The 19,631-nt window shown below is 42.3% G+C and overlaps 1 protein-coding gene across 1 annotated transcript in view; it reads right to left on the bottom strand.

Annotated features, from left to right (window-relative positions):
* The window catches only part of CCAR1 (cell division cycle and apoptosis regulator 1), a 76,912-nt gene that overhangs the window by 40,056 nt on the left and 17,225 nt on the right, over window positions 1-19,631 (bottom strand). The window contains 8 exon segments of the mRNA XM_031652234.1: window positions 3,001-3,162; window positions 3,419-3,548; window positions 9,039-9,231; window positions 9,331-9,445; window positions 11,617-11,810; window positions 13,467-13,499; window positions 16,208-16,252; window positions 17,040-17,212. Coding sequence (XP_031508094.1) covers window positions 3,001-3,162; window positions 3,419-3,548; window positions 9,039-9,231; window positions 9,331-9,445; window positions 11,617-11,810; window positions 13,467-13,499; window positions 16,208-16,252; window positions 17,040-17,212 — 1,045 coding nt within the window.

Here is a 19,631-nt window from a genome sequence, read left to right as displayed (position 1 = left end):
GTAGAGATGTCTTTATTTGAAGTATAAAAATAAATACGGAGCAATAAACTTGTCAGATAATAGACTATTATCTACCTACCTATTTATCTATTTATCTATTTTATCTACAGACAGAATCTATCTATCCATCTATCCATCCATCCATCCATCCATCCATCCAATCTACAGACAGAATCTTGCTCTGTCGCCCAGGCCAGAGTGCAATGTGGCATACTCATAGCTTGCTGTAACCTGAATTCCTAGGCTCAAGCAATCTTTCCATGTCAGCCTCCAAGTATTATAGCTAGGACTACAGGTGCACTACCATATGTGGGTAACTTCTACTTTTTGTAGAGGTGAGGTCTCACTATATGCCTAGGTTGGTCTCAAACTCCTGGCCTCAAGTGATTCTTCCACCTTGGCCTCCTAAAGTGCTGGATTACAGGTGTGAGCCACCAGTGCCAGGCCTGTAATTATACTTTATTTGGATATGATTCTGCTGTCAAAATAATAAAAACGTGTAACAAGTATCTGAGTTTTGTTTTTAAGGAAGTGTGACAAAAAGAAAATATGTATAATTGTTTCCCAATTTCGCATCACCAGAATTTTTGAAGTCATGTTTTACCCCACAGGAGTAAAATTTATAATAAAACAAAAGATGTAAGTACAAATAAATCATTTCATGGGCATGAAGTTTCTTATAATCATATTAGTATAAGAAAATCTTGATTTATACAACTACAAATGAGAAGTATGGAAACTTTAAAATCATTTTTACTTGCAAGAGATCCATTTAATGTTCTGGGAATTTACTTCAAAGTGGTAAAACTAAACTGTGAAGGTCTAATTTATTATTATTATTTTTCTTTATTTTTTGAGACAGAGTCTCCCTCTGTCGCCCAGGCTGGATTGCAGTGGTGCAATTTCAGTTCACTGCAACCTCTGTCTTCCGAGTTCAAGTGATTCTCCTGCCTCAGCCTCCCAAGAAACTGGGATTACAGGCACTCACCACCATGCCCAACTAAGTTTTATATTTTTTAGTAGAGTCGGGGTTTCACCATGTTGGCCAGGCTGGTCTTGAACTCCTGACCTCAAGTGATCTGCCCACCTCAGACTCCCAAAGTGCTGGGATTACAGGCATCAGCCACTGCACTTGGCCCCTGAAGGTCTAATTTAGAAGAAGCTAAATAGCTGTTCAATTTCATATCCTATGCATCAACTCTTCCCAAAAAAGCATTCAATATTGAGAACAGATGGGTTAAAATCAGAGCTCCCCTATTTAATATCTTTGAGGCTGTGAAAGCGGTGTTGGTTTCAACTGGTTTCTCTGAAATATGCAGACTACAGATTTTTAAGTATAACAGTAAACAGTTATAAGAAGAAAACTAGTGTAAATGAAGAGTAGTTGCTGGGCCAGGCATGGTGGCTCACGCCTGTAATCTCAGCACTTTGGGAGGCTGAGGCGATTGGATCACCTGAGGCAAGGAGTTTGAGATCAGCCTGGCCAACATGGTGAAACCCTGTCTCTACTAAAAACACAAAATGAGCCGGGTGTGGTGGCGCATTCCTGTAATCCCAGCTACTCGCGAGGCTAAGGCAGGAGAATTGCTTGAACCCGGGAGGCAGAGGTTGCTGTGAGCCAAGATCGCCCCATTGCTCTCCAGCCTGGGCAACAAGAGCGAAACTCCATCTCGAAGAAAAAAACAAAAAAAGAAGTAGGTGCTGATTTGACCATAAGGAAGAGTAAATGAACACCAACTACGTAACATAATTAAGCAAAGTCACCAAGCAAAATTTTCTTGGCATTAAGTAGCTTGACTAAAATTCACTGGGTTACTAAATCTAGAACTGAACATACAGAAATTTTAACCACTGATAGGCAAGTATTATGAATGGTAATTATCACTCTGTTTAAATGTAATAATATCATCTTAGGCCACTGCATTGCATACAGCTATCTGCTTTTAGCTCAACAGCCTTGAACGCAGTTTTTAATGATTTTCCTGTTTTATGGTCAATTTGTTTTTTTTCCACCTATTCATCTATTACCTAAGTTGCCACCACAACCCACCATTAATTTCTGAGACTATACAACTGCCACACAATGGGTTAAGTCCTTTGGATACATGAACTAAACCTCACAATAATTCTGCTAGTTAATATTACCTTTTTTTTTTTTTGCAGGTAAACATCAGAAGTTCCTGGTAAATTGGCCAGGTACAGTGACTCATACCTGTAATCCCAGCACTTTGGGAGGGCGAGGCAGGTGGATCGCTTGAGGTTAGGAGTTCGAAACAAGCCTAGCCAACATGGTGAAACTCCATCCCTACTAAAAATACAAAAATTAGCTGGGTGTGGTGCTGAGGACCTGTAATCCCAGCTACTAGGGAGGCTGAGGCAGGAGAATAGCTTGAACCCAGGAAGTGGAGGCTGCAGTGAGCTGAGATCACGACACTGCACTCCAGCATGGGTGACAGAGTCTCAAAAAAAAAAAAAAAGAAAGAAAGAAAAAGAAACTCCTGGTAATTTGTCATGACTTCTGATTCAAAGGGTGAATATTTATGTATATACATACGCATACACTATACATGTGAATACATTATGTATGTGAGTATATATGCATATCTATGTTTCTATTATACGACACTGCCACAGCTAAACTTGAAATAATTGGTTTACTACTGTATTATTGCCTCATCACATACAATGGACTATACATGATCTTCAAGTTATCAGTAAGTCTAGATCTTAACTGATTCTAACTTTAGGGGAATAACTTTATGACAAAGGAATTTCCTTGAGGGGCTGTCTTTTTCAATACCAGTTGATTTCCTTCATGGGGATATAAAAATAATGCAGCATTGTAGAGAATTAAGTTATTTCAAATTGCATTTCTGCGCTTACATGAAGAACACTAACTGTCGGGAAATCAATGTTGCAAGAAAAATATCTCTGTAACATATTCTGTCAAATTATACGAAATTAGTAACTCAAGAAAACAATGGGTGGGGAATAACCTACCAATCTAAAGAAAACTTTGAAAACTGAACTGTGTAGCGTGGAACAACACGTCGAACTCTCCGAGGTGATCGTTCTCGCTCTCTTCGTGGAGATCTTTCCCGGGAACGTTTCCTCTGAGGTGATCTTTCTCTCGATCTACGTCTTTCTCTCTCTCTCTCACGACTGAAAGCAAATTTTTCTAAAATTACTAATATTTCTAATATTATGGAAAAGCTCTTCAACGAAGTAGAGTAGGTAATATAAGCAAGATTCCACAGTATATTTGTTTAACTTTTTAAAATTTGTAGTAAAATAGACATAACACAAAATTCAGCATTTTAAAATTTTATATTATAAGCACATAGTTCAGTGGCATTAACTATGCTTACATTGTTGTACAACCATTGCCACCATCCACAGTATACTTTAGAAAATATACCTTCGATCATCTTTTCTGTTAGGCACTTGATCCCCTCTGTCATTTCTTCCTGAAAATCGGGATGGGGGATCTAATCGTCGTGCTGGTTGTGGCTGTGAAACTATACGAACAGGAGGCTGCAATAAACCAGCTTTAAATGATAAAAGAAAAAAATGTTTAGCGTGTCTAAACAAAGTTCAAAAGTACCTGATAAAATTAGATGAACAAAGTTAAATAACTGAGAGTCACTAAAATTGTTTTTTCAAAGTTGGCCTGTTAATATATATTTTCAAATAATAGGTACTGGCTGGGTGCAGTACCTCATGCCTGTAATCCCAGCTCTTTGGGAGGCCAAGGTGGGTGGATCACCTGAAGTCAAGAGTTTGAGACCAGCCTGGCCGACATGGTGAAACCCCGTCTCTACTAAAAATGCATAAATTAGTTGGGAGTGGTGGTGGGTGCCTGTAATACCAGCTAATCAGGAGCCTAAGGCAGGAGAATCGCTTGAACCCAAGAGACGAGGCTGCAGTGAGCTGAGATCGTACCACTGCACTCTAGCCTGGGGGGCAGAAGCAAAACTGTATCTCAAAAAAAAAAAAAAAAGAATAGGTACTGTCAGGTCAGGCACGGTGGCTCACACCTGTAAGTCCAGCACTTTGGGAGGCAGAGGCGGGCGGATCACGAGGTCAGGAGTTCGAGATTAGCCTGGCCAATATGGTGAAATCCCGTCTTTACTAAAAATACAAAAAAATTAGCCAGGCGTGGTGGCGCGTTCCTGTAATCCCAGCTACTCAGGAGGCTGAGGCAGGAGAATCACTTGAACCTGGAAGGCAGAGGTTGCAGTGAGCTGAGATCGTGCTACTAAACTCCAACCTGGGCTTACAGAAGGGCCAGATACTGTGTTTAAAGGGAAATTGCTTCATCTCTGAGATTTTGGAGGCCGAGACGTGGCGGGACAAACAGAGATCGGGAGACCAGTCCTGAGCACAGGTGAAACTCCCCGGCTCTACTTCAAAAAATGTTGTAATCCGCCGGCCAGTGAGTGGAGCCAGAAGTCCCAGTTGGGAGGTTGAGGCATCATGTGCGGAACTCAGAGGAGGAGCTTGCAGTGAGCTGAGAGTCCGGGGCCACTGCACTGCCTGGGTGACAGAGCAACACCTGTCTCAAAAAAAAAAAAAAAAAAAAATTACCTTTTTTTGAGACACAGGCCTCCCACTCTTATTGCCCCAGTTGGAGTGCAGTAGGACGCAATCATGGCATTGCAGCCTCACCTCCCAGGCTCAAGCAATCCTCCCATCTCAACATCCAAAGCAGCTGGGACATAGGCATGCACCACTAAAACCAGCTAATTTTTTGAGACGGAGTCTCAAGACTGTCGTGCCCCAGGCTGGAGTGCAGTGGCCCGACCTCAGCTCACTGCAGCTCCGGGCCTCCCCGGTTCACGCCTATTCTCCTCGCCTCAGCCTCCAGAGTAGCTGGGACTACAGGCGCTGCCACCGCCTCGCTATTTTGTATTTCTTAGTAGAGACGGGTTTCACTGTTAGCCAGGATGGTCTCGATTCCTGACCTCGTGGATCCACCCGCCTCGCCTCCCAAAGTGCTGGGATTGGCTTGAGCCACCAGCGCCTCGCCAAACCAGCTAATTTTTTAAAAAATTTCTTTGAGGAGACGGGGTCTCCCTCTGTTGCCCAGGTAGGGCACTATCTTGACGAATTCTTCCCAATATTGAAAATCAACAATTTCATTTTGAAATAGTATAAATATTTTCAGGTAGGAATAGTGCAAATTTACCTTCTTTACTACAATGCACACTTAATTTATGGAAAGATGTATAATATATGTAAAGTTGTAAGTATTTTAGACAGAGTAACTAGAACAAGTAACTAAGTCCTTTACAACACAGATTAAAATACTCATTCCCCCTTTCAACATCTGATCACGTCATAAAGACTAAAAAATGTGTTTTTCTTTAAAAGTTGCTCAACCTTGGCCGGGCGCGGTGGCTCAAGCCTGTAATCCCAGCACTTTGGGAGGCCGAGGGCGGTGGACTCCCAGGTCAGGAGATCGGTGACCATCCTGGCTAACATGGTGAAACCCCGGCTCTACTAAAATACAAAAACTAGCCGGGCGTGGTGGCGGGCTGTAGTCCCAGCTACTCGGAGGCTGGGAGGCGGGAGAATGGCGCGGAACCCGAGGCGGAGCTTGCAGTGGTCGACGGGCGCCACGGCAGGCTCCAGCCTGGGCGATGATGCAGGACTGCCTCAAAAAAAAAAAAAAAAAAAAAAAAAAAAAAAAAAAAGTTGCTCAACCTCAGTAAAATGATTCACATTAAACATCTCTAAAGTAGACAGAACTATTACACATCACAGAAAATAAACACAAGCACAAATAATTTCATTCTTCCCAACTGATAACATGATATATGGGATCCCACACCTCTCCACTAGAACAGTTTTCTGATGCTGGTCTATGACAATGATATTAACTCCTAGTAGGAAGCCTAGTATGGTGATCATCTGAATTACTGCTCTGCAGTTTGTAGCAGGAAAAAAATCTCTCCACTACTATGTTTCCTAAAAAATTAGTTCAGTATGGTCTGATTTTTATTATGAATGGAAAAATGTGTATGTCAGTAGGATTCTTATGCATTGTTATGCTCATCTCCCTTTTCATGTCCCTGTCATCCCAGAAACATATAGGGAGCTTTCAATTTTGGAACACCCTCACTGGGACATCTCCTTTAAGAAATACTCCATGGGGAATTGTAAAACTGGCACAGGAGAAGCCGGGTGCGGTGGCTCACGCCTGTAACCCCAGCACTTTGGGAGGCCAAGGTGGGCAGATCACGAGGTCAGGAGAGCAAGACCCTCTTGGCTAACATGGTGAAACCCCATCTCTACTAAAAAAATAAAAAATAAAAAATTAGCCGGGCGTGGTGGCAGGCGCCTGTAATCCCAGCTACTTGGGAGGCTGAGGCAGGAGAATGGCGTGAACCTGGGAGGCGGAGCTTGCAGTGAACTGAGATCATGCCACTGCACTACAGCCTTGGAGACACAGCAAGACTCCATCAAAATAATAAAACAACTGAATATAAAACAAAGGATAAATTAAAAAACCCATGAGGCCACAGTAAAAAAAGAAAAGACCTAACATAAAGCAAGAATTGGATGCAGTAAGAAGGATGAATAAGCCAGGCATGGTGGCTCATGCTTGTAATCCCAGCACTCTGGGAACCTGAGGGGAGTGGATCACCTGAAAGTCAGGAGTTTGAGACTGGTCTGGCCAACAGGGTGAAACCTCGTCTCTACTAAAAATACAAAAAATTAGCTGGGCATGTTGGCGGACACCTGTAATCCCAGCTACTTGGGAGGCAGAGGTTGCGGTGAGCCAAGATCGCACCATTGCACTCCAGCCTGGGCAACAAGAGCAAAACTCCATCTCAAAAAAAAAAAAGAGTCTGACACACAAAATGTCATAAAAGTAGAATCACACATTATGTTCGAAACCAAACAAGGATGCATACAAGAAAATGAGTTACAAATGGTTGTTGTGCAATTTGTGAGACAGGGTCTTGCTCTGTCACCCAGGCTGGAGTGCAGTTGTGCAATCTTGCCTCACTGCAACCTCCGCCCGCTGGGCTCAAGTGATCCTTTCACATCAGCCTGTGTACACCATCACGCCTGGCTATTTCTTGGATTTTTAGTAGAGATGGAGTCTCACCATGTTGCCCAGGCTGATCTCGAACTCCTGAGCTCAAGCAATCCGTCCACCTCAGTCTCCCAAAGTGCTGGGATTACAGGTGTGAGCCACTGCCCTGCTACCAGACACAATGTTGTATTTTTTTGACCTGAGCAGTGATTACATAGGTGTTCATTAAATAACTCATTACACTGTAATCTGTCATTTTGCTATGTATCATCATCTACAATAACAAAGAAAATGCAGGCCGGGCGCGGTGGCTCAAGCCTGTAATCCCAGCACTTTGGGAGGCCGAGACGGGCGGATCACGAGGTCAGGAGATCGAGACCATCCTGGCTAACACAGTGAAACCCCGTCTCTACTAAAAATACAAGAAAAATTAGCCGGGCGAGGTGGCGGGCGCCTGTAGTCCCAGCAACTCTGGAGGCTGAGGCAGGAGAATGGCGTGAACCCAGGGGGGCGGAGCTTGCAGTGAGCGGAGATCGCGCTACTGCACTCCAGCCTGGGGCACAGAGCAAGACTCCGTCTCAAAAAAAAAAAAAAAAAACAAAGAAAATGCAGGCTGGGAGCAGTGTCTCACACCTGTAATCTCGGCACTTTCGGAGGCCAAGACAGGCAGATTACTTGACTCCAGGAGTTCAAGACCAGCTCGGGCAACATGGCAAAACCCTGTCTCTACAAAAAAGTACAAAAATTAGAGGGGGGCTGAGACGGGAGGATTGCTTAAGGCCAGGAGGTCGAGGCTGCAGTGAGCTGAAATCACACCACTGCACCCATGCCTGAGTGACAGACCGATACCTTGTCTCCAAAAAAGAAAATGCAGCCTGGACATCATGGTGAAACCCCGTCTCTACAAAAGATATAACAATTAGGCTGGCAGGGTGGCGTGCACCTGTAATCCCAGCTACTCAAGGAAGCTGAGGTAGCAGGATCACTTGAGCTGGGGAGGCGGAGGTTGCAGTGAGCCAAGATTACACCACTGCACTCTAGCCTTGGTGACAGAGAAAAACCCTGCCTCAAAAAAAAAAGAACATGTCACAATTACACTTTTTAATGCCAATTAAGTAGGCTTCTTTAAGCTAAGGCTAACTGTCATCTTTTTCTCTCTTTTTTTGAGACAGTTTCGCTGTTATCACCCAGACTGGAGTGCAATGGCGTGATCTGGGCTAACTGTGACCTCTGCCTCCTGGGTTCAAGTGATTCTCCTGCCTCAGTCTCCAGAGTAGCTGTGGTTACAGGCGCCTGCCACCACGAGCCAGTTAACTTTTGTATTTTTCCAAAAGTGCTGGGATTACGGTGTGAGCCACCACACCCAGACCTATGTATTATTTTAAACACTGTTTTTATAAGAACACATCTGGATCGGGTGCGGTGGCTCATGCCTGTAATCCTAGCACTTTGGGAGGCCGAAGTGGGTGGAAAACTTGAAGTCAGGAGTTCGAGACCAGCCTGGCCAACGTGGAGAAACCCTGTATCTACTAAAAATACAAAAATTTGCCAGGAATGGTGGCACATGCCTATAGTCCCAGCTACTTGGGAGGCTGAGGCAGGAGAATAGCTTGAACCTGGGAGGCTGAGGTTGCAGTGAGCCCAGATTGCAGCACTCCAGCCTGGGTGACAGAGTGAAAAAGAACACATCTAGAGTTTCAAACAATCAATTGGCAAAAAAACTTAAAACTCAGCAAATTCATTTGATGTGGTATGGTTTAATAAGTAATTTAATAGTTTTGATATTTAAGTCCACAAGGGTGTATCTTTTAATTTCTTATCATTAAGAGAAAAAAAAAAATACTTCCACATAGCTATGGAAGTAGATGTGTCCTATTCAGGATTCTTTAGGCTTCAAGTTTTCTTGAAATCCCTGCCTATTTTTGAAATTAAAAGCATAGTTATATTAACAACTAAAAAGTTACATATTCGTCTGAAACAAAAGCAAAGATACCTTTCTGCTGAGGCTGCTGTAATAAGGGCTGTGGTTGGGTCTGCAATAGTGGTGTAATAGAAGCTGCTGAAATCTGTGCCTGCAGCAATGACTGGGGCTGGGGCTGAGTCTGAACACCAAATGTTGTCTGTGGTGCAATTGGCTGAAGTACAGCAGGAGGAGTCTTCAGTAACGGCTGGGTTTGCGACTGATTCTTCAATTAAAAAATGAAATAAGAAGAAAAAAAAAACTTTGTGAATTAGAAGACTCACTTACCAAGCTTCTACAATACCTAACTCAGTATTTTCTGTACCTGATTTGGTAGTGTTTGAATTCTCTGTGCATTCCATTTAAAAGGCATATTAGGATTATAAGTAGCTTCAACCAATACTCTGTCACCTACTTGGGGGGTTTTCCCTTTGACAGCACTGTAAAAAAAAGAAAAAAAAAAGTTAAATATAAATACAATTAAAATAGATTTCTCCCCAAAATGATTTACATAGTTAGTACTTTAAACTGTATTTCAAAAAAAATAAACAGTAAACTATATCAGAAACGGAAGCCTGGAAAGCTCTTTTAAAAGATGAGGCTGGGTGCGGTGGTTCATGCCTGTAATCCCAGCACTTTGGGAGGCTGAGACGGGCAAGTCACTTGAGGTCAGGAGTTCAAGATCACCCTGGTCAACATGGTGAAACCCTGTCTCTAGTAGTAATATAAAAATTAGCCGAGCGTGGTGGCGCACACCTGTAATCTCAACTACTCAAGAGGCTGAGGCAGGAGAATTACTTGAACCCGGGTGGTGGAGGTTCCAGTGAGCCACTGCATTCTAGCCTCGGTGACAGACGAGACTCGGTTTCAAACAAAAATAAATAAATAAAATAAAATAAAATAACAATAAAAAGTAGTTGGGGGATGGGAGCAGTAGATCACGCCTGTAATCTCAGCACTTTAGGAGGCCAAGGTGGGCAGATCACTTAAGCAGTTCGACACCAGCCTGGCTAACATGGTGAAACCCCATCTCTACTAAAAATACAAAAATTAGCTGGGTACGAGTCACCTGTACCCGAGAGGCGGAGGTGGCAGTGAGCTAATATCGCACCACTGCACTCCAGCCTGGACAAGAGTGAGACTCATCTCAAAAAAAGTAATAATAATAAAAGAGGCCGGGCACAGTGGCTCACGCCTGTAATCTCAACACTTTGGGAGACCAAGGCAGATGGATCATGAGGTCAGGAGTTCAAGATCAGTTTGGTCAAGATGGTGAAACCCCATCCCTACTAAAAATACAAAAATTAGCCGGGCGTGGTGGCAGGAGTAATCCCAGCTACTTGGGAGGCTGAGGCAGGAGAATCGCTTGAACCTGGGAGGCAGAGGTTGTAGTGAGCCAATATTGCACTACTGCACTGCAGCCTGGGCAACAGAGTGATACTCCATCTCAAAATACATAAATTAATTAAAATTTTAAAAATAAAAAAATAAGAAAAAGTAAAAGTAGACGGCCAGGTACAGTGGCTCATGCCTCTAATGCAATTTTAAAAACCAAACGGATCACTTGAGATCAAGAGTTCAAGACCAGCTTGGGCAATATTGTGAGATCACATTTCTACAAAAAATTTAAAAATTAGTCTTTATGTCTAAATCTGAAGAAAAAGGAAACAAAAAATAGTTGCCAGGCGTGGTGGCTCACGCCTGTAATCCCAGTACTTTGGGAGGCTGAGGCAGGTGGATCACCTGAGATCAGAAGTTCAAGACCAGCCTGGTCAACATGGTGAAACCCTGTCTCTACTAAATATACAAAAATTAGCTGGGCGTGGTGGTGGGCACCTGTAATCCCAGCTACTCAGGAGGCTGAGGCAGGAGAATCCTTTGAAGCCGGGAGGTGGAGGTTGCAGTGAGCCGAGACTGCACTGCAACCTGGGCAACAAGAGCGAAATTTGCTCTCAAAAAAAAAAAAAAGTTGGGCATGGTAGCATGAACCTAGAGTCCCAGCTACTTGAGAGGCTGAAGCAGGAGGATCCCTTGAACCCGGGAATTTGAGGCTGCAGTGAGCTATGACGGCACTTCTAGACCCCAGCCTGGGCAAAAGAGCAAGACCCCATTTCAAAAAATAAAATAAAAAGGGCCGAGCATGGTGGCTCACGCCTGTAATCCCAGGACTTTGGGAGGCTGAGATGGGTGGATCACAAGGTCAGCAGTTCGAGACCAGCCTGACCAACATGGTGAAACCCCGTCCCTACTAAAAATAAAAAAAAATTAGCCAGGTGTGGTGGCGGGCACCTGTAATCCCAGCACTTTGGGAAGCTGAGGCGGGTGGATCACTTGTGGTCAGGAGTTTAAGACCAATCTGGCCGACATGGTGAACTCCCATTCTCCAATAAAGATACAAAATTAGCCGAGTGTGGTGGTGCATGCCTGTCATCCCAGCTACTCCAAAGCTGAGGCAAGAGAATTGCTTGAACCCAGGAGGCAGAGGCTGCAGTGAGTCAACTGAGATTGCACGACTGTGTCCAGCCTGGGATACATATAATTTCTGCCACAACTAAACAGGTGTTTTATGGTAAATGCAAGAAGCCATGTGACAAGACCTAATTAAGTTTACCTAAGCTGAAAGAATACATCTTCATCCACAAATCCAAATGTATCATGTAGTTTTGTAACCACCCCTGTGAAAACACGCTGCTTCTGAGGCTGGGTTTGCTGTTGACTGGACCTTGGTGTTGGATATGATACAGTTATTTGTGCTGTTGGCTGAGGAGTAGATAGGCTAAGGCTTGTAGGCAGTGCAACAGCTGGCTATAAAACAAAATCAACATCAAATTAAGGCAATGATTTGAAATCATCTAAAAACTCAGTATGACTACTTAAAACTAACCCAGAATATTAAACTTTTCATATTATGTTAGAAGATACACATGTATATCTTGAGAGTCAGGTCTAAAATTAAACTATAAATTATTTTTAGCCTATTTCATCAAGATCCCTCAGATGAGTGTTCTTACTAATACAATAGCTATACTAGCATAATAAAGGCTCAGGAAAGTCCTTAGTAAAGGAACTCAGCATTCCTTAAACTTTGACCACAAAATTATTTTCTCATGAAATTTCTTTAATATCTTAAGATACTAGTAATGTGTTATGGGTACACTTAGGGAAATAGCATTTGAACAAAAGAACTTCTATAGTTTTTCTACTTAATTTGGAAATTCGACTTTGTTGATGATTGAAAATATGAGTTAGGTGTTACTCAACTGTAGTTCTTTAATAAAAACAGGTTGATTGCTCAATTCAAGTATATTTTTAAAAGACAAGTAAGAGATTCAAGACTAAAAATATGGTACCAAAGGTTATACCGTGAAAAGCTTCTCTCCTATCCCTGCTCCTCAGCTATGAAGTTCCCTAAACCTGAAGCAATCACTGTCCTAATTATTAGTGTAAAGCCTCCTAGAGATGTTTTATTCGAATATGCATATAGATAAATGGAAGCATATAATACATACTAGACTGTATCTTTACTTCTACCTCAGATTATCTGGAATATCATTCCATATCAGTACACAAAGAGGTTTTACTTTAATAGCTGCATAGTATTTCACTCTATGTATTAACCAGTGATCAGCAAACTATGACCCATGGGCCAAAGACAGCCTATAGGCTGTTTTTACATAGTTTATAAGCTAAGAACACTTTTTACACTTTCAAGATTGTAAAAATAGAAAAAGAGTATGTGAAAGGCATAATAAATAGTATGCAAAGCCTAAGGTAGCACTAACAAAAGTTCAAAACTTTTTAATGTTGCTGAAAAATTAAGCAGATAATGTCACACAATAACTTTCCCTGCTAAAGTGGAAATAACGTGCAGAAATTTTCCAAAAGAAGACGACTACAAAAATCTGTATTAATGAAAAGTCAGTAGTATTAAGTTTAAAATAAAACCTCAGCCGCGCGTGGTGGCTCACACCTGTAATTCCAGCACTTTGGGAGGCCAAGGCAGGTGGTCAGGACCTTAGGCGAGACTAGCTTGGCCAGCATGGTGAAACCCTATCTCTACTAAAAATAAAAAAATTAGCCGGGCATGGCGGCAGGTGCCTGTAATCCCAGCTACTCAGGAAGCTGAGAGAGGAGAATCGCTTGAACTCGGGAGGCAGAGGTTGCAGTGAGCCAAGATTGCACCATTGCACTCCAGCCTGGGCAACAGAGGGAGGCTCTGTCTCAAAATAAATAAATAAAAGAAAACCTCGTATTTATTCAAACTGTATCACAGCTGAACCTACAATGAGAAACCATCAAAGATAAAATAGCATACTTCTACCTTTATTTAGCATTATATTCCTAAATTATTAGGTGAATCTAACAAGTAACTAAACTCTGAAAGAAAAAGTAGAATAGGAATAAAGCTTTAGTCTACTGTTCATTCAGGCATCCAAAACAAATAAAGTAATACCAACTAACCTGTGTTAAGAGGGTTTGCTGGGGTTGCTGTAACTGAAAATAGAAAAATAAACACACAGAGAAAAGGGTCAATCAGAATTGTTGCTTCATAGATGATTTATAAAATAAATAATTCCTATAAGTTATTCTACTTATTTTTATTTTTTTAAACAGAAACGAGGTCTCACTATGTTGCCCAGGGTAGTCTTGAACTCCTGAGCTCAAGCAATCCTCTTAACTTGGACTCCCAAAGTGATAGGATTGCAGACATGAGCCACTGCACCCAGCCCAGTTATCTTATCATTAAGAAAAATGTGAAAAGTAACAGAGATCACTAGGTATAAAATTTCCTACAATTATTTCTAACAACTGCAGACCTCATATATAAGTAACTCACTCAATGATAGGCACTTAACTACTTTTATTAATAAAAATACAGAACCTGATTTTTTTGTTATTGTTATTATTTCCTAGGAATAGCATCCACAGTAAAACCCCACAAAATCTCTAAAAGCGAAGATTACCATGCTACAGAAATAATTCAATATCATCAGTATGCTACTTGTTTCAAAAAATATCACTGGTCATCGATCCAATTCATAGATATATACCTAAAATGAGAAGCGCTGTTGATAGACAATTTGCCATAGGCACAGAGACCATGAAGGACCACATACTCTGACGTATGGTTTTTCTGTAATAGCAAAGTGTACTACTACCAGAAAGTAAAAGGAATTAGTATGAAAGGAGAAATTTCAAAATTCTGAAATATAAATTTGACTTAGGCTAAGGTAAAATAATCTGTATGAGGTTGTAATTCAAAACATTCAGTTTACCTGGGGTCAACATGGATTAGAGATTAAATCATATCAAAATACTATTTTTCTGTAAGTTAAGAACAGTTAAGTAGTGCCATTTTTTAAAGTAGAATGAGTATCACAATTTTTGCAAGGTTCAGCCTCACTCATTATCATCTTTAATAATGTATTTCATACAAGCACTAAAATAAGTTGGAAGGTATTCTAAAAACAAGACATCTGATTTGAGACCAATCTCTTGTCAGTTTTTAAGAAGTTTAAAGCAATTACTAGTGAAATACTGAGGTCTTCTGGGAAAATGCAATGCTTCTGAAGCCTCAAGGGGCTTAAGTCAAGGATTAAACTGGGCCATGGATCTAGGGACAAAGAAGTTATGAATTAAGAAGCCTCTGCAGCCACAAAAAAAAAGAATGAGGCCGGGCACAGTGCCTCATGCCTGTAATCCCAGCCCTTTAGGAGGCCAAGGCGGGTGGATCACAAAGTCAGGAGTTTGACACATGGTGAAACCCCGTCTCTACTAAAAATAGAAAAAATTAGCCGGGCCTAGTGGCGTGCGCCTGTAATCTTAGCTACTCGGGAGGCTGAGGCAGGAGAATTGCTTGAATCCGGGAGGCAGAGGTTGCAGTGAGACAAGATTGTGCCATTGCACTCTAGCCTGGGTAACAAAAACGAAACTCAGTCTCAAAAAAGAATGAGCCCAAATCCTTTCCAGGGACATGCTTAGGCTAAAGCATATCTATATTTCAGCAAGGCAAACTCTCTTCCCTTGACAGTTCCTAGAGAATATGTCTAAGGAAAAGGGGCCAATGAAACTTGCTTTTAGTCTAAATAAGGAGCTTCCATATTGTTCAAACGTGCCTAAGGAATAGAAGTGTGAACTATAAAGGGAGGCTTTCTTCCACTTTCTGTTTAATTTTTGGCAGGTGTGCACCACCAGGCCCAGCTAATTTTTGTATTTTTAGTAGAGGCAAGGTTTTACCATGTTGGCCAAGTTGGTATCAAACTCCTGACCTCGAGTGGTCCTCCCGCCTTGGCCTCCCAAAGTGCTTGGATTACAGGCGTGAACCACTGTGCCAGGCCAGCTTTCTCCCATTCTGAACAACTCTATTTTAATATTTTGATTTCTATACACAATTTGATTAATAAAAAGGAGGCTGGGGGCCCTACTCCTTTAAAGAAATAAAGGCTGTAGTAGGTGTTAATGTGACAAAAATTTTTAAAAATAAAAAAAATAAATAAAGGCTGAAAGCCTATACAAGGTTTAGGTTTCAAGTAGCAAAAGGAGCTTTCATTCTCACATGTGGTCTAGTTCAGCAGACCTGGCCCAAAGGTTCCAGACAGGAGCATAACAGTCCGAAGGGCAGTTCTTTCCAGATTATTCTCTGCACCCTTTTTTTTTTTTTTTTTTGAGATGGAGTTTTGCTCTTGTTGCCCAGGCTGGAGTATAATGGCATGATCTCGGCTCACCACAACCTCCGCCTCTTGGGTTCAAGCGATTCTCCTGCCTCAGCCTCCCTGTCTCAGCCTCCTGAGTAGCTGGGATTACAGGCCTGCGCCACCACACCCGGCTAATTTTGTATTTTTAGTAGAGATGGGGTTTCTCCATGTTCGTCAGGCTGGTCTCAAACTCCCAACCTCAGGTGATCCGCCCGCCTCGGCCTCCCAATGTGCTGGGATTACAGGCGTGAGCCATCGCGCCCAGCCTCCTCATACTTTCTTAGAAACATGCAACAAAGACTAAGGATTTGGGTAGTTAGGACCACCCTCCTATCTCCCTCACCCTTGTAGACATTCCTTTTTTCCTACCTGATTTACTCCAGCCCCTCCCAAAAAATTCGTATCGCATGTTAAGGTAGCTGACAGAAATAAAACTCTCTATCAATTGAACTTTGGAGCAAATGGCTATTTTAAAATCAGTTTTTAACATGGAAAATATAAACTAACCTGTTGTTGCACACTATACAGGGCCTGCTGAGGTTGTGAATATTGCTGAAAGATTAAAAAAATGTTTTTCAAAGAAAAATAGACACTAAATTTATTCATTCTCAAAAAGTGATATACATAGAAATACATACAATTATACTAAACATAAACTTTCTGTTCTGGCATGGCATTGATTCATAAAACAAAAAAATAAATAAAAATAAAAATAATAAAGATAAATTTTCTGGAACAGTGAAACTTCATCTAAATTAAATAAAGTTGTGATTACTTATACTCCGGGATCCAAAAAGAAGTAAATCTTATTCACGTAATTAAGGTATAAGAACGGCCCAATTTAAGGACTTAAAATTTTTGACTATTCAACTACTCTTTTTTTTGGACACAGGGTTTTGCTCTGCCTCCCAGACTAGAGTGCAGTGGTGCAATCTCAGTTCACTGCAGCCTCAACCTCCCAAGGCTCAAGCAATCCTCCCACCTCAACCTCCCAAGCAGCTGGGACCACATGCGTCCTTCACCACGCTGGCTAATTCTCATTTTTTCTGCAGACGCTGTCTCACCATGTTGCCCAGGCTGGTCTCAAATTCCCGGGCTCAGACGATCCTCCCACCTCAGTCTCTTAAAATGCTGGCATTACAGGCATGAGCCACCATGCCTGGCCCAACTATTCTTCCCTATATATGCTGGTCAGATATAACATTCATCACCAGAAAAATAAATAAGCATAATAAAAACATATAATTCTTCACTACCTATCAAATGAAGGTAGCAATGCTAGCTACTCAGATTTCATAAAGTTTTCTACATCAAATAATTAGACCTATTAAAGATTTACCTGTTGTAATGCAGCTGCTGCAGCTGCGGCTTGTTGTTGCAATGCAGCAGTTTGTGTTAACTGATAGTTTGCTGGAGTTTGTGTGGTAAGGCCTGCTGCCGCCAATGCAGTTTGCTGTGTGTAAATGGTAGGAGATGCTCCAAGGAGTGATGGCTGTTGAACACCCAGTGCAGCTAAAATGAAATCAAAAAGGAAAACATAAAAATCAAGATTATGAAGAATATAAAAAATATGAAAAAAGTACACAGAAGAGATATCTGCAAACCCATGTTCACTCCAGCACTATTCACAATAATCAAGATATGGAATCAATCTAAGTGTCCATCAGTGAACAACTGGATAAAGAAAATGTGGTATATATCCACAAGGGAATACTATCCAGCCTTAAGGAGAATATCCTGTAATTTGCACCAGGTATGAACCTTGAAAGACATTATGTTAAGTGAAATAAGCCAGGCACAGAAAGAAGAATATTGCATGATCTCCTATGTGGAGTGTAAGAAAGTCAAACTAAGAGAAACAGAGTAAAATCGTGGTTAAAAGAGGCTGTGGGGCCCAGGGCAGGATTGGGCACACATTGGTCAAAGGTTTCAGTTAGGAGGAATGTTCAAGATACCCAGTGAACATCATGTTGACTACTGTTAATAACAATACACTATATATGTAAACACTGAGAAGAGAGCAGACTTTTAAGTCTTCTCACAACAAAAGTATGTGAAGTAATGCACATTAAATAGCTTGATTTAGCCATTCCATGACATATATATACATCAAGACTTTATATATATCTATAAAACTTTGGTATTGTGTACGTATACCATAAATACATAGGATTTTTACATGTCAGGAAAAATTTCTAATTTTAAAAAAGACTAAAACTGGCTGGGGGATAGTGGCATATGCTTGTAATCCCAGGACTCTGGGAAACCAAGGTGGGAGGATCACCTGAGGTCAGGAGTTCGAGACCAGCCTGGCCAACATAGTGAAACCCTGTCTCTACTAAAAATACAAAAATTAACTAGGCATGGTGGCATATGCCTGTAGTACCAGCTGCTCAGGAGGCTAAGGCAGGAAAATCGCTTAAACCTGGAAGCCGGAGGTTGCAGTGATCTGAGATCACCACTGCACTCCAGCCTGGGCAACAGAGTGAGACTCCATCTCAAAAAAAAAGAAAACAGACGAAAACAACACTTAAGCACAAAAAGCCTGGTCCAAAGGTAATGAGTTACCTAAACTGGTTGTTCAGTTACTGACTGAACTCCTTGTTCTACTCTTTTCCCCTTCTCATTATAATGCTTGTCTAGTCTCTGAAGAAAAAAATGTAGGCTGGACAAGGCGGCTCATGTCTGTAATTCCAGCTCTTTGGGAGGCTGAAGTGGGAGGAACACTTGGGCCCAGGAGTCTGAGACCAACCTGGGCAACAAAGTGAGATCTCATCTCTATGAAGATTTTAAAAAACAAACCACACACAGAGGCAGGTAACTGTAGCCCCACCTGCTCAGGCAGCTGAGATAGGAGGACCATTCTACTCAGGATGCTGAGATGAGAGGATCACTTGAGCCCAGACATTGCAGGCTGCAGTGAGCCATAATCCTTTTTTTTTTTTTTTTTTTGAGAAGGAGTCTCGCTCTGTCGCCCAGGCTGGAGTGCAGTGGCCGGATCTCTGCTCACTGCAAGCTCCGCCTCCCGGGTTTACACCATTCTCCTGCCTCAGCCTCCAGAGTAGCTGGGACTACAGGCACCCACCACCTCGCCCGGCTAGTTTTTTGTATTTTTTAGTAGAGAGGGGGTTTCACCATGTTAGCCAGGATGGTCTCGATCCCCTGACCTTGTGATCCGCCCGTCTCGGCCTCCCAAAGTGCTGGGATTACAGGCTTGAGCCACCGCGCCCGGCCTATGAGCCATAATCCTATGAGGGATTTTCACAGAGTGAAACTCTACCTCTCAATATTGAAGAAAAAAAAGGCCGGGCGCGGTGGCTCAAGCCTGTAATCCCAGCACTTTGGGAGGCCGAGGCGGGTGGATCACGAGGTCAGGAGATCGAGACTATCCTGGCTAACATGGTGAAACCCCGTCTCTACTAAAAATACAAAAAAACTAGCCGGGCGTGGTGGCGGGCGCCTGTAGTCTCAGCTACTTGGGAGGCTGAGGCGGGAGAATGGCGTGAACCTGGGAGGCGGAGCTTGCAGTGAGCCGAGATCACGCCACTGCATTCCAGCCTGGGAGCACAGCGAGACTCCGTCTCAAAAAAAAAGAAAAAAGAAAAAAAAAAAAAGGCACAAAAAGGGTTTGTGTTTTTGAGATAGTCTCACTTTGTCACTAAGGCTGCAGTGTAGTTGTGCGAATACAGCTTATGGAAGCCTTGACCTCCCCAGGTTCAAGTGATCCTCCCACCTCAACTTTACGAGTAGGTGGGACTACATGTGCAAGCCACCACATCCTGCTAATTTTAAAATTTCTGGTAGAGAAGGGATCCCCTTATGTCTCCCAGGCTGGTCTTGAACTCCTAGGCTCAAGCAATCCACCTGCTTCATTCTCCCAAAGTACTGGGATTACGGGTGTGAGCTACCACAACTGGCCACCAAGAGGTTT

Source organism: Papio anubis, chromosome 11, assembly GCF_008728515.1.
Source record: "Papio anubis isolate 15944 chromosome 11, Panubis1.0, whole genome shotgun sequence".
Classification (NCBI taxonomy): domain Eukaryota; kingdom Metazoa; phylum Chordata; class Mammalia; order Primates; family Cercopithecidae; genus Papio; species Papio anubis.
Note: the sequence above shows the minus strand (reverse complement) of the source record. Positions and strands in the feature narration are given on the sequence as shown.